Source organism: Chenopodium album, chromosome 15, assembly GCF_948465745.1.
Source record: "Chenopodium album chromosome 15, dcCheAlbu1.1, whole genome shotgun sequence".
NCBI lineage: Eukaryota > Viridiplantae > Streptophyta > Magnoliopsida > Caryophyllales > Amaranthaceae > Chenopodium > Chenopodium album.
In genome coordinates, this window is record NC_137848.1 from 11,554,430 (window position 1) to 11,568,678 (window position 14,249).

General features: G+C 34.8%; 1 protein-coding gene across 1 annotated transcript; it reads left to right on the forward strand.

The window, feature by feature from the left end:
- The first annotated feature begins 11,637 nt into the window (after positions 1–11,637).
- Positions 11,638–14,045, forward strand: LOC145580803 (polygalacturonase-like). The gene is made up of 4 exons (XM_081637902.1): positions 11,638–12,096; positions 12,857–13,146; positions 13,248–13,476; positions 13,604–14,045. The coding sequence occupies exons 1-4, from the start codon at positions 11,638–11,640 to the stop codon at positions 13,823–13,825; spliced, it is 1,200 nt and encodes a 399-aa protein (XP_081494028.1). The 3' UTR covers positions 13,826–14,045.
- Positions 14,046–14,249: the final 204 nt, after the last annotated feature.

Here is a 14,249-nt window from a genome sequence, read left to right on the forward strand (position 1 = left end):
CTTCTTTGAGCTACCCGTGGCCTTGTCCTTGCGCTTCCCCTTACGTTTTTGTCCACCATCTTCGCTTCCCTTTTCCTTTACCATTGCCTTCACTACCTTTGTGTTAACCCACAATTCCGGACGAACCCCCCAAGCTTGCAAATCTAATCGTGCACTCTTTCCATCCTTTGTTTTTCCAGAAATGTTCATAATTGTCCCAACAATTGCATCACAAACATTCTTCTCTATATGCATCACATCGAGACAATGTCTAACATCGTGTTCTTTCCAGTACTCAAGCTTCCAAAAGATTGATTCCTTTTTAAAAAGAGCATGTGGGTCTATTGGTTTCGTTGTTTTACCAAAAACACATGGTATACCCTTCACTCTAGCATAAACCTCTTTTCCACTCAATGCCCTAGGTGCAACCCCCTCTTCCACTTTCCCATTGAAGGCCTTTTTCTGCCTACGATATGGGTGATCGCGCCTAAGCAATCTTCGGGTCCTCACGTACACATCTTTGCCCCAGTTGTGAAGGTACACGCTTGGTGTGTCATCGATACATATGGGACATGCTTTCTTCCCTTTGTTCTTGTACCCGGACAAGTTGCCATATGCGGGAAAATCATTGATGGTCCACATAAGGGCAGCACGCAATATGAACATCTCGTTCGTATGGGCATCAAAAACGGAAACTCCTTCATCCCACATCTTTCTCAAATCATCAACAAGGGGCTCAAGGTAAACATCTATGTCGTTTCCAGGTTGCCTTGGCCCCGTTATCAAAAGTGAAAGCATTATGTACTTCCGTTTCATGCACAACCACGGAGGCAAGTTGTAGATCACTAAAAGTACCGGCCATGTGCTATGTTTGGTACTAAGAGTGCCAAATGGATTCATACCGTCCGTGCACAACCCAAGCCTTAAATTTCTAACTTCATCACCAAATTCCCTAAACTTCATATCCATGTTCTTCCATTGTGGAGAATCAGCCGGATGCTTCAACAAACCATTTTTCTTTCTCCCCTCTGCATGCCATCTCAAGTTCTTAGCATCTTTTGGTATTGAGAATAGACGCTTTAACCTTGGAATAATGGGAAGATACCACAACACCTTGGCAGGAGGTCCATTCATACCAACATTGCAGCTTGTTTGCTTGTAGCGCGACTCACCGCAACATGGACACTCCTCCAATTCTTCATATTCGTTTCGATACAGAACACAATCATTAGGACATGCATGTATCTTCTTATATTCCAAACCAAATGGACACATGAGTTTCTTTGCATAATAGTAGGAATTAGGAAGTTCATTCCCATCAGGCAACATGTCACATAACGCGGTCAACAAAGAAGTAAAACTAGTGTCGCTCCAGTTATGCTTCGACTTAATATTAAAAAGTGTTAGCACGGCTGAGAGTTTTGTGTATTTTTTGGACCCAGGATACAAAGGCTTTTTGGCAGCCTCTGATAATGAGTCAAATACATCAGATCGGTCACCAAATTCACCTTCAACATCACGCATCATCTCATCCAAGTGATCATAACCAACATCTTCGATCTCATCCCCATCCTCATCCCCATCTCCATCATCATCACTCCCATATTCTTCTTCCACACGAATCTCGGCACTTTTACAATGCGTCTCATTCCCAACAACATTCTCTCTATACGATCCCTTTTCACCGTGCCAAACCCACACATGATATTGAGGCCTAAACCCATGACATTGTACATGAGCCATGATGGTATCAACACTATCGACCCTTGTGACATTATTACAATTGACACAAGGACAATAAAGGTAATTTTCACCCGTACTGAGCTGATACTGTGAAGCACTCTTGCAAAACTCTTGAAGCCCATTAAAGAATTCGAATGTATCACGTCTACCATACATCCAACCGCGATCCATTGTCGTTTTAAATTGCCTTTAAATATACCGACACATTTCAAATAATGTATAAATGTAACATGAATTATGTTAATCAAAGTACATATATCATATAATTCATCCATATCGCGTAAAAATGAATGCTCCCAAAAGGTCCTTATCACTCCAACCTAACCCATCCTTGAACGTCTAATCTCACTAGTGAAGGTATGTCAACTTTTCAATTTTAAGGAAAATCCGGCAGCATTTCCCCCCAGTTCTCCAAGTACACAATGTAGGTAATTACTTACCTACATATGCACCCAGAGAACATGGTGAGAAAATGATAAGCCGAGATTTCCTTTAAATCGAAAAAGAGACATACATTCACTACCTAAGTGAGATTAAACGTCCAAGAACAGTCCCAACCGGGGACTATTCAAGACTTTCTCCTAATGAGAAAGACTCGAACGGGTATCTAGGCAAATGATGATGCAAGCATTCAATAATTTGCATTTATATGACATTCAACTAACAATACACAAGTTCATTCATTCATGTATTGCTAATTAAATTACCTAAAATCAAACTAAGGTTTACATTCCATTAATTCATTCATAGCAATCCATTCAAACATTATAATTTACTAACCAAATTTAACAAACTAATTAACATGTTAACTAAATGTGTTCACTAAATTTAAACAATTAAAGTAACAATTAACATACTTTATGGAAAAAAATCACAATTAATAAAACAATTAAGATAAATGTGTTCACTAAATTTGAAACCCTAACTTTAAAGTTTGGAATAAACAAACAATTAATACATATTGAAGTAAAGTTTAGCAAGAGCTTACCCTAATTTGAGAGTGAGAGTTAATTAGAGGTAGTAGCTTCAATTAGGGCAGAGAGAGAGAGGTGTGGTGGTGACAGCCAGGCACCAGCCACTGCACCCACGAACTGATGACACCCACACCCACGAAAACACCAGCAACCACCAGCAACAGTACACCTCCCCACGAGCGCAGCAACATGCAGCCACGAACACCACCAGCGACCTTGAGCAAAACCTTCCCACGAACGCTGCAAATTTTCGCACAGGAGCAGCTACAAACAAACCCACGAAAATTTTAAAAAAAAAGAGAGAAAAGGGAGTGAAAGGAGTGGTGGTGGCGGCGGCGGCGGCGGAGGTGGTGGAGTATGCTTGAGAGTGGAGTTGGAATTGAAGCAAGAAAAGAGAAAGAGAGGGGAAGTGAATTAGAGCTACTGTATGTTCGAATTTTTGACAAAAATTCGACTAAGTGTCGCTACTGAATGCTGAGTTAATTTCTCCCGCAATTTTTTTTTTTTTGAATTGGCAAGCGGTTCGGGTTTGAACCGCTTACCATTACACCAAATGGCAAGCAGTTCAACCCCGAACCGCTTGCCAATACATGTAATGGGAAGCAGTTCGCGCCTAAACCGCTTGCCATTCTAAAAAAGAGTTTTTTTTTTTAAAAATAGGGTCTTTAGAAGCGGATTTGAAAAACCGCTTGCCAATTGGGGCTTCCCATTTAGTTTTTTCTACTAGTGGGATCAATCGGTTTTCCGTTCCGGTGATTTACGCCGAAAATTATTGAAAAAAAAAATCGAATCGAGTTGACAAACTGGTTTTCCCGACCACCGTGATGCCGGTTCATCACCTCCATTCCTCTTCGCCACTGTCCTCCGCCACCAACTTATGACCGCCGCTTCTCTTTGCCTCCGGTTGGCTGCTGTGTTGATGGTGGTTGGGAAGTGGTGGTTACGGCCCTTATGTGTGAAGAGAGAGAAAAAAATAAAAGAGAAAGAGGAAGATGTAGTGGGGGGGGTATAGTAAGGGTATTGATGTCTGTTCATCTTAAATGTTGGAGATTTTGATAAAAATTGTTGGCGGTATTTAATGCCCCCCTAAAGTAATTGAGTTGAAATATTAAGATTTTAAAAAAGCAAAGTTTTAAAATAAAATAAGAAAGTACTTCGTATGAAATAAGTTAAAACTAGTTTGTTGACCCAGGCGTTGCCCTGGGATGTTGATAGTTTTTTTTTTATTTTGTTTTGTTTTTTTTTTTCATTTTTATTTTTTTATTAAGTGTTTTAATTTTTTAGTATTAATAATTTAGAACATAATGTTAAAATATTAAAAGGAATTGAAAGATTATTATGAGTTTCATTTGTTTTTAGTTTGGGTGCTTTTTTTATTCTACATTTATACATATTTATGTGGATTCAATAAAGCATAAATTATTGCTAGTTAAGATGGCAAGGCGTGTGGTATACATTCCATGAGGTTAGGGGTTCAAATCTCTTTCTATGCATTTTTAGTTAACATTGCCTTGAAATATTAAATCGTGACGTGGCACAATGCCATTGATAATTGAGTGGTGATGTGGCATGATGCCATTGATTATTGAGTGGTGGCGTGACACACGTGGCGCATAAACATTTTTAGGAACACTTTTTAATATATAATAAGTATAGATTGTACATCTTTGGAGTTCATGCTATGCTACGGTTATCAATTGGATAATCCGCCCACTAAAATAGATGATAAAATTTAATTACATTATTGAATCAAATTCCGTTTATGATTTATTTGTGTCTCTTGTGGGTTGATTATCCACTAGATAGACAAAGTTTTGTTTAGACGCACATCTTCCTTGTTCAATTAAGGGATTGGATCACGGAGGGAAAATATTTCTTGCTTGGAGACACTGATTGATTAGATTAGTAATTAGTTATTTCAAATCTTTTGCTTAGTAATCGGAAAAGATGATTAGAAATGGTTGATCATGTGAGATGGTAATCATTGGAAGGCTTAGAGATTAATTAACCAATAATTGAGAATAACATTATCATTAAATCCCATGTGAGTTCCGTAATGAAAGAAAGAAACAAGGGAATGTAGTATCCTTATGTACGGGCAGCTTGTGCGACTTTGCTAGTAATTTTGATGTTATAAAATTAAGCCTTAATTATTAGATTATAATAAGTGAATTACTTGACCACTCCAAGTATTATTTTTTTTCTATTATCAAATAATTAAATTTAAATAGAATCATAAACAAATTCATCGTGTTCCTCCATAAATTTCGGTATTGGTTTATGGTTACATTCACACTTTGAATCCTTGGCTTTCTTAGGTCCTTCTCAATCTATAATGTGTAAGTGTACATCTATTATTGTTAAAAAGTCATTAAGAAAAAGGAATGAAGCCGAAATCGTGTGAACAAATGAATGGAAAAACTAAATAGTCTTGATTGTTTGGTGTACAACATACATTCTTAGAATTTTACACAAGATGACTAATGCTTAATGTCCATGGTATTGGAGTAGTCCTATCTGAAAGTAGATATATTTCTTGAATTAAATTACAAAGATAGTCCCATTTTATACAATAGTGGATGGCGTAATTCTAGGTTAGAATATTTACATTTACTTTAATTACAAAGATAGTCCCATTTTGACTATTTTATAGTCAAAATTTTAAAATTTGACCAAAAACTAACGTGAAAATAAAAAAAAATAAAAAAAAAAGGTCATATGAGATAGTGTTGGATTCGTCTAGACGTATGTGTAGTCATATGAGAGAAAACAATTATTTTCTCTGTAGTACTTTCTAGTTAAATATGAAAATACAATTTTCAAAAATCCATTTTTTTCATATTTCTTTACATTTAATAAAACTATATTATTAAATATTTTTAACAATTACTTGTAAATAATAAAATAGTGTAATATGCATAGAAAACTTAAATTTTAAAATTCAATCTGAATTTAATTTTCAAAATAATGTTAAATAGGGTAGCTCGAAAAGGGGAAGAAAAAAAAACAATATGACATCATCCTTGCATTGTGGCGGAAAAAATTTATAAGAGAATGACAAGTAAGCAGTGATAACGTCAACGGTTGTTACTTTAGTAATATTTATAGATTGGAACTAAAGTCAACTCTATGAGAGATAATCATGGAGTAAATTTATATTCTGTCACTACCGTCAAGATTTTTGCCTTTTTTTTTTTTTTTCCTCTCTTAAATTTTCATTATAACTCACTACCAATTAAGTAAATGACGGAAAGTATGATGAATTGGAATTTGGAAAGTGTCATTTCATAGCAAACAAACATGAGGTATTTATCTTAATTTTATTTTTTTTTGTAAATTAGAAGCTCAAATTGGTTCCTCAACAACCAAAATGCCCCCCAAAAACTTTAATGGTGCAATGTTCTTGTCTTTGATTCGGTCTTTTAAGTATCAGTCCCCAAGGCCCAAGATTACTATATGTAGTAACAACACTAACAACAAGACGGTTCCCACTTCCCACGAAGGCTTAGCTTTGTCATTTATCATTACTTAAGACCTCCGTTACATTACATGTTATGTGTAACAAAGGCCTTGATATAAATTCTTAAAACAAAATTTGTTTGAGTTTTAAACAGATAGAGAAAAATACATATACATGCGCGGAGGAGAGAGATAAAAAAAATAATAACTTAAAAAGAAAAAAAAATATATCTGTTGCACATATTATGTAGTAACTATTTGTAATAGATGTTCACATTAATATTATGAAACGGAGATGAAAAAAAACAAAAAAAAAAAAAAAAAAAGTGGTAGTTCTAACTTCTAATTAGGGCATAAGTCTGGTGGGGTTTCCTATTTCCTATTGATAATATACGTTAAGTAGGCCGCCAATGGTATGTCTTCAACTTTGTAAATTTGTAATCATGAAGGCCACTTTTGATTATTAATTTACAAAATTTAATAAAAAAAAATAAATAAAAAAAAAAACCTTAAAAGTGAAATTTTAAAATAGATTTACGAATCAACTGTTGCACTAAAAAGTTGACACATAATTAGGCCAATAATAATCAAATAACTTTACAAAAAACTTTATGTTATAATAAGCTGCATGAATATATAATATAATTAGGGAGGGTCAACAAAAATCACATGGTAGGTAGGTTTATCCCTAGAATTAGCACTGTCAAAACGGTTTGACAGTTCGATTTCGGTTCGGTTTGAAATCAATTCGGTATTTAATCGGGTCGGTTTGGAATCGGTTTAATTGTCTCACGGGTCGGTTTTGGTTCGGTTTAAATGGTTATCGGTTCGATTCGGTTTCGGTTTATTCTTAAGCGGTTTTAATTCGGTTCGGGTTGTAAACAGTCCGGGTAGTAAACGGCTCGGCGCAGACGGGTTGCGGTTTGTTAACGGTGCGGTGTAAACGGTATTTATCCCGGTTCAAACAGTTTCGGGTTGGAAACGGTTTTGGGTTATAAACAGTTCGGTTCTTTTTTGGTTTAGTTTATAACTGGTTCGGTTCTTTTTCGGTTCAGTTTTTAACTGGTTCGGTTCTTTTTCGGTTCAGTTTATAACTGGTTCGGTTCTTCGATGGTTTAACCACTTTAACGTTATTCATATTGGTTCCATTTCAAGTTTACTAAATTACGGTTCGGGTCGGTTTTCGGTTTCAAAAAATAAATTGTTTATCGAGTTGTTTGGATTCGGGCAGTTAAATGGTTTTGGTTTGAAATTAGATAGTACTTGCTAACCTTTTGCATTCACAAGTTTTATATAAAGTCGCGAATCATTTCATATTTAGGCATCATATTATAAACAAATTCTCATTGATTTTATAAATACATATTATGTTCTGTTTCAAGTTTAGTCATATTGATCTTAATAGTTATATTCCCGTCAAAAAAAAAAAGTTTGTAAACGGTTCGATTTAATTATATTCCCGTCAAAAAAAAAAATCCATTTAATTATATAAAAAAGTTTGTAAACGGTTCGATTCAGAAGCGGTTTGGTTCATAAACGATTCGGTTTATAACCAGTTCGGTTTACAATCAGTTCGGTTTTTAAATGGTTCGGTGCAAATGGGTAGCAGTTTGCTAACAGTTCGGTGTAAGCGGTTTTTTTTCCAGTTTAAACGGTTTCGGGTTGGAACCGGTTTCGGGTTAGATACGGTTCAGTTCTTTTTCGGTTCGGTTTTCTTTCAGTTCGGTTTATATTTGGTTCGGTTTGTGAACAGGTTCGGTTCTTATACGGTTTAACATTATTCGGGTCGATTCGGTTTCAGGTTTACTAAAATACGGTTCGGGTCGGTTTTCGGTTTCAAAAAAATCGATTTTTAATCGGTTCGGTTCTCATTTGGATCGGTCGGTTTCGGGCAGTTAAACGGTTTCGGTTTGAAATTTGACAGCACTACCTAGAATATAATGAATTTGGCGTAGAACAAGGCAACGTGATTACATGATTAAACAAGTAAGATCCCTGACATTTTCACGATCAATTATTAAATGCATCAAGGGTTAGTTTATGAACCAAATTATCCAGACCAATCTTTGCTTTGTTAATTAATTCCATCTAATTAGCAATGTTGTTTGATTATTAGAGATAGCGTATTATCTTAACCTATTAGGATATATATGGCATGCTTTTTACTCCTATATTGTCTAATCGTGTTTTAATTTCCTAATTTAAGGTTCAATGTATTGGAATGTGTGTTAATGGAGTATCATTAACTTATACTCCGTACTAATTGATGTGCGTTAAGCCGTTAATGGAGTATAAGTTTGTACTAATTGATGTGCGTTGATGGAGTATATGTTAATACTCATTGTGAAATGCAAATGCTTTCATTGTTAGCATCACAATTTCTTAGAATAGGGGTTTAAGTGTTCCACCAAATCACTACTCATACCATGTAGTCTCGATTAAATGGCAAGGATAACATAATCCCTACCCCGGCCAAGCACATACGTTGTTTTCGATAATTGTGTTATTGCATTGTCTCATGTGGTTAATTAGGTAGAAGCATGTATGTTGACACTTTCTACCTTTTTATAATCACAATGTATGGATTTTTACTCTATTTACAAACAATTCTTTAATACTCTCGTAGTGTTTTGTGATTTATACATTGGAAAACAATATAATTATTATATTTGTCTTGAAATATAATAATTATATTTGTCCTAAAATGTACTTCCATAATTTTACTACATATTTAAGTTATAAAATGTACATTGTTATACATGAAATCATCAACGGTGATTTGATTTTAAAAAAATAATAAAAGTATTTCATAGTAGAACAACTAGTTATATCAATATTTGGGGATTAGGTCCAAAAACATTTGGTTCATTCTCTTTGTTTTCTTACCAAGTTCTCTTTACCAAGCCACATAATTCAGGACCCTAGTTGTCGCGCGACTAGAATATTTTGTGAATCATAGCAAATGGCAAATAGGCTGTTGGTTAGCACACTTGCCCCGGAATATATTTAAGTAATCTTTTCTTTATTCTTTCCTACTAATTACTAACCTCAAGCCTAGAAGAGATTTACATAACATACAAAACAAAATCCAAAACTAAGGTAAAAGCATTAGTATCCGAGTATATAATGGTTGAGTGAGGACATTTTATTGGGGGATTGGTAAGGAGAAGGGTTCTATCGAGGCAGGACCTCTAACATGCAATTTAGAAAGGGGAGGGTAAGGGTCGAGTGAGGACATGTTATCGGGCTAGGCAATTTAGGAAGGGGGGGGGGGGGGGTAAGGGTCGAGTGACATGTTATATTGCAATAACAACAAAATAAACACTCCGTAGTATACTAAATCTAACGATTAATGAACCTCATATGTGATTTGGTCATTATAAGACAAGTTTAAGGAAAAGTATTGTGTAGAATGGACTCACGTGAGTCCAATCATATAAAAAAAAAATAATAAATAAATAAATTGTTAGAAATTAGATAATAATGGTCAGATATTAGATAATAAGTATCAGAAATTAGATATTATTAGTCAGGTATTAGATAATAAGTATCAGAAATTAGATATTATTAGTCAGGTATTAGATAATAAGTATCAGAAATTTGATAATATTGGTCAGATATTAGAAAATATTGATCAGATATTAGACAATATTGATCAGATATTAGACATATATTCGGTAAATACACAGCTACTGCAATAAAAAGCCTTACTGCATTTAGTGATCTGAAAACCAGCAGCAGAGCTTCATGACCAAGGGATTATTAAATTATGCACCGTGAAATCAAGTGATGAGCAAATGACAGTCACGCTACCATCTCAACTATGTTTGCAGTTTGCACGAAGGACTAAGAGAAAATGAAAATTTTTGAAATGAAAATTTTCCATCAACAATCAAATACAGAGCATGAACCAAGGGAGTAAAACAAATTAAATAAACAAGCTAAGGGTGCACATCAAAACTTGAACAGAAAGATTAACATTTGAAGCATGGGTGGAGTAGCGACTAAGAGTTGTTCGATTGGTGTGTGCTGTGTGCGATGGATGGAGCAGCGAGTAGGGGTTTTGGCTGGGCGAGTGGTGGACGGTACTACGGGTAAGGAGTTGGGGATGGGAAGGGGAGGGTGGTCATCGGTTGCCGACAAATGGCTAGGTAGTGGACTAGTGGCAGTGGCAGTGGATGAGGAATGAGTGTGCGATTATAAGCCGGACTCACGTGAAACGGTCTCACACAAAACCTTCTCCTAGTTGGTTCAATTTTAAAATCGTTACGGAATACTGCGTATTTAAAATAGGATCTTGCTAGCAAACGCCCTCGCGGCGTTAGATAAACATTTAAAATATTACCTAAAGTAATATTAATTTAGGAATGCATAACAAAATCACGCGTCTTAGTGTAATTAATATTTATTTTAATTTAATCCTTTTACTTTTAGCTATCTTATCCAACGTTTTATACACGTTCATTAGCTTTTGCATTTAAAATATTTTTTCTACTTCCCTCTAATAAAATTTAGCAACAAACTCAGGTTCAACCAATTTTCTAATTAGATCAAGCAACTAGACAACTAGTATATCCCATTTGAAATGATGATTTGTTACAATCTATAAATATAACTAAAGTAACAACCGCTGACATCATCCCCTATTTAAATTGTACAGATGTCAAGTTGTGCTAAAAAAATTTCCCGCCTAAATCAATTGCTGACATCATATTTTTATTTTTATTTTTTGGAACCTTCTTATTTTTTTATCTTAAATTATTAAATTATATATACGGAGTATATTTTTTTTAAGACAATTATTATATTATGTTATTTTCTATTTATTTTTTCTACATTAATAAGGATTTATAAGAAACTATCTGGCTTCCAAATATAATTACTCCCGGTTTAAGAGTACTCCATATTGTATAATTTGGTTAAATTTTTACTATCTTCAAATTATTTAGATCTAAATAACTTTGCAATTAATAGTTATGTTTCTATATTTTTTTTTCTCATATGAGGTACATATATAAAATACATTTATTTTAAAGAAATTTTTTATGTCGTGCGTCACATAGGGCTAATTTAGTTTGTAAGTATAGATCACCGTGCATGACACGGATTTAACCTAGTAATTAATTAGCACAAAACCCAAAAAACTGAAAGGTTGCTTTACGGCGCTCTACGTTATGGCCTCTTTCGTCAAAATGTAACGGTAATTCGGTAATGATCCTCTCTACACTCTTTCCCACCATCTTCTCATCTTCCTTTAACTAACTTTTCAACTCCCACCAAGGCTATTTTCGTCATTTCATCCCTTCAAATTCTCTCCTTGGAAAATAAAATAAAATAAATATTCGTATGTTGTTATTTGAACTACCTTCAAATTCCTATAAATACCCTTTTAAATGCATGTAATGTTCCTCAACACACCCAAACTCATATACTAGCTCTAATTTAAAATTTCTCCCTCTAGAAAGAATAGTTCTAATTTAAAATGGGGAGAACATTCACATTTTTTTTCTTTACACTTTCTCTCCTAAATTGTGCTCTTATTATAGCAGGTAAAGGAATAGGGGGCGCCTTGTACAATGTTGCCACATTCGGGGCGAAACCCGATGGGAAAACGGACTCTACCAAGGCGTTCGTGGATGCATGGGCCGCCGCTTGTGGATCCACAGGGCGGCCCACAATTCACGTGCCCCAGGGCCGGTTTTTTATTGGTAATGCCATTACTTTCAACGGGGCTAGATGTAAGAACAAGGGTGTTAACTTTGATATTAAAGGCACCCTTGTTGCACCCTCGAATTATCGAGTTCTTGGCAACAAGGGTACTTGGCTAGCTTTTCAATATGTCACCGGAGTGTCGATCTCCGGTGGAGTGTTGGATGGTCAAGGTGATGGTTTGTGGGCTTGTAAGGTGGCCGGCAAAGGCGGATGCCCAAGTGGACTCACGGTGAGTGTATAAATCTAATTACATTGTCATTCTTCTAAGTTATTAGTCCACGTTACATGAATTTGGTCACCAAATTAACGAAGAAAAAAATGTAACTTGGTCAATGAAGACCTCAATAAGAAAGTAAACAGTGAAACTTTTCTACAAAAAAATATGCAAAATTTGATGATTACCCATAAGCAAACACAACCTCAATTTTTATAAAAAATAATGTGATTTTATTTCATTAAATTTAAAGGTGGTCATACAAGTCATTTCAAAAAATTATTATCAATTCCTTAATAAATATGTCCCCTTTAAGACTAAAACGTTTTAATACAACCGTTTAAGTGGGAGTAGCTCACATGTGACTTGATCCAGATTGCACGGAATTGCAACACGGAGTTAATCAAGCATAAACCATATATAGCATAACGTAATTGACATTATTATAATTGTAATAGCATAACAAATTAACAGCCCATAAAATAATGATAAAGTAACTAACATAATACACCTGAAATTTCATGTGATTGTGTGTAAACTATAGTAAAAACATTCAGGATCTCAGAGATTATATAACACATGGTTTTAATTTGGTTTGTTTGAGTACATACTACCTTGGTTTCTGAATGATGGTACACAAGGATAATAATTACTTAATTAGTACGTGTACAATGTACTTGTCGTACTTGTAAATTATGATTAGTCATTTTGCGGATAACTTTATTTTTTAGAGTTAGCTTATTGAACGTTATTGTTGTTTCTATTGTACGTGCAGAATATTGGGTTTACAAGCTCCAAAAATATTGCGATCAAAGGATTAACCTCACTAAACAGCCAATTATACCACATTGTATTTGTTGGTTGCCAGAATGTGAAAGTTCAAGGCGTGAAAGTTTTAGCCTCCGGGTCAAGTCCTAATACTGATGGAATTCATGTACAATCGTCGACTAGTGTAACAATTCGAAGTACTACTATTGGTACCGGAGATGATTGTATCTCAATTGGTGCCGGAACCACAAATATGTGGATGGAGAACATCAAGTGTGGACCTGGTCATGGTATCAGGTTTGTATTCCTCAATTTTCACCTGCAATAATTGTCGATACACAGCCTTAAACACGTCGATAATTTTTTCTTACCAAAAAAAAATAATTTTAATAATGCAGCATTGGAAGTCTAGGCAAAGAGATGAATGAGCCCGGAGTACAAAACATAACAGTGAAGACGGCAACATTTACCGGTACTCAAAACGGTGTCCGAATCAAGTCTTGGGGAAGACCTAGCAATGGGTTTGTAAAAGATGTATTGTTCCAACATATTACTATGGTCAATGCTCAAAACCCCATTATTATTGACCAAAATTATTGCCCTGGAAACAAAGGTTGTCCAGGAAAGGTAACACACCTTACACTTTTGTACAATTTTCGACTTTTAATAATTATACTTGGTATATATCAAATATGTACAAACGCACTTTTAAATAATTTGTAGTGTTAGCTAATCTTCATCTATGTTTTCACAGGTCTCAGGAGTAAAAATCGACGGCATAACCTACCAAGACATACATGGATCGTCGGCTTCTCCGGTTGCTATACATTTTGATTGTAGCGCGAAAAACCATTGTACAGGGCTAAGACTGGAGAACGTTAAGTTAACCTACAACAACAACAAACCAGCCTCCTCAATGTGTGCCTTTGCTGGTGGATCAAGCTATGGATTAGTTCAACCTAAAGGGTGTTTGTAGAACTACATTTCGAAAATTTTCGAGTTCTTTACGTTGATTCTTCCCCCATTTTTTTGTATGAGGGAAAGAGTGTACGTTCCACTAATTGATATTCAAGGCAGTAGAGTATTGGAAGTGCATGCATGTAATTACATGCCTCCAACTCTTTAAACTTGAGTTTATGTTATTATCATATTTGTAAAAAGGTGTTGTTTTGATGCTTGCTTAATTTGTATGTTGATTTCCAAGAATGTAATTGAAATTGCATTATAATTATTTATTGTGAAATTTAACTTTCAATGAGAATGTTTCAGTTACCTTTTTTTTCCCAAGTTTTATGGTGATACATCGTATAATGTATAATTTATATTTATTTACTTTGGTAATTTAATTTACTGGTACTCAAAATAGTGTCCGAATAAATAACATACAAAAAAAAAAATAC

What these genes read in the sequence shown, in the direction of transcription:
- LOC145580803 (XM_081637902.1), top strand. Translation starts at nt 11,638, where the DNA reads ATGGGGAGAACATTCACATTTTTTTTCTTTACACTTTCTCTCCTAAAT. An exon ending in GATGCCCAAGTGGACTCACG is followed by an intron (nt 12,097 to 12,856) that starts GTGAGTGTATAA and finishes TTGTACGTGCAG; the next exon opens with AATATTGGGTTTACAAGCTC. An exon ending in GGACCTGGTCATGGTATCAG is followed by an intron (nt 13,147 to 13,247) that starts GTTTGTATTCCT and finishes TTAATAATGCAG; the next exon opens with CATTGGAAGTCTAGGCAAAG.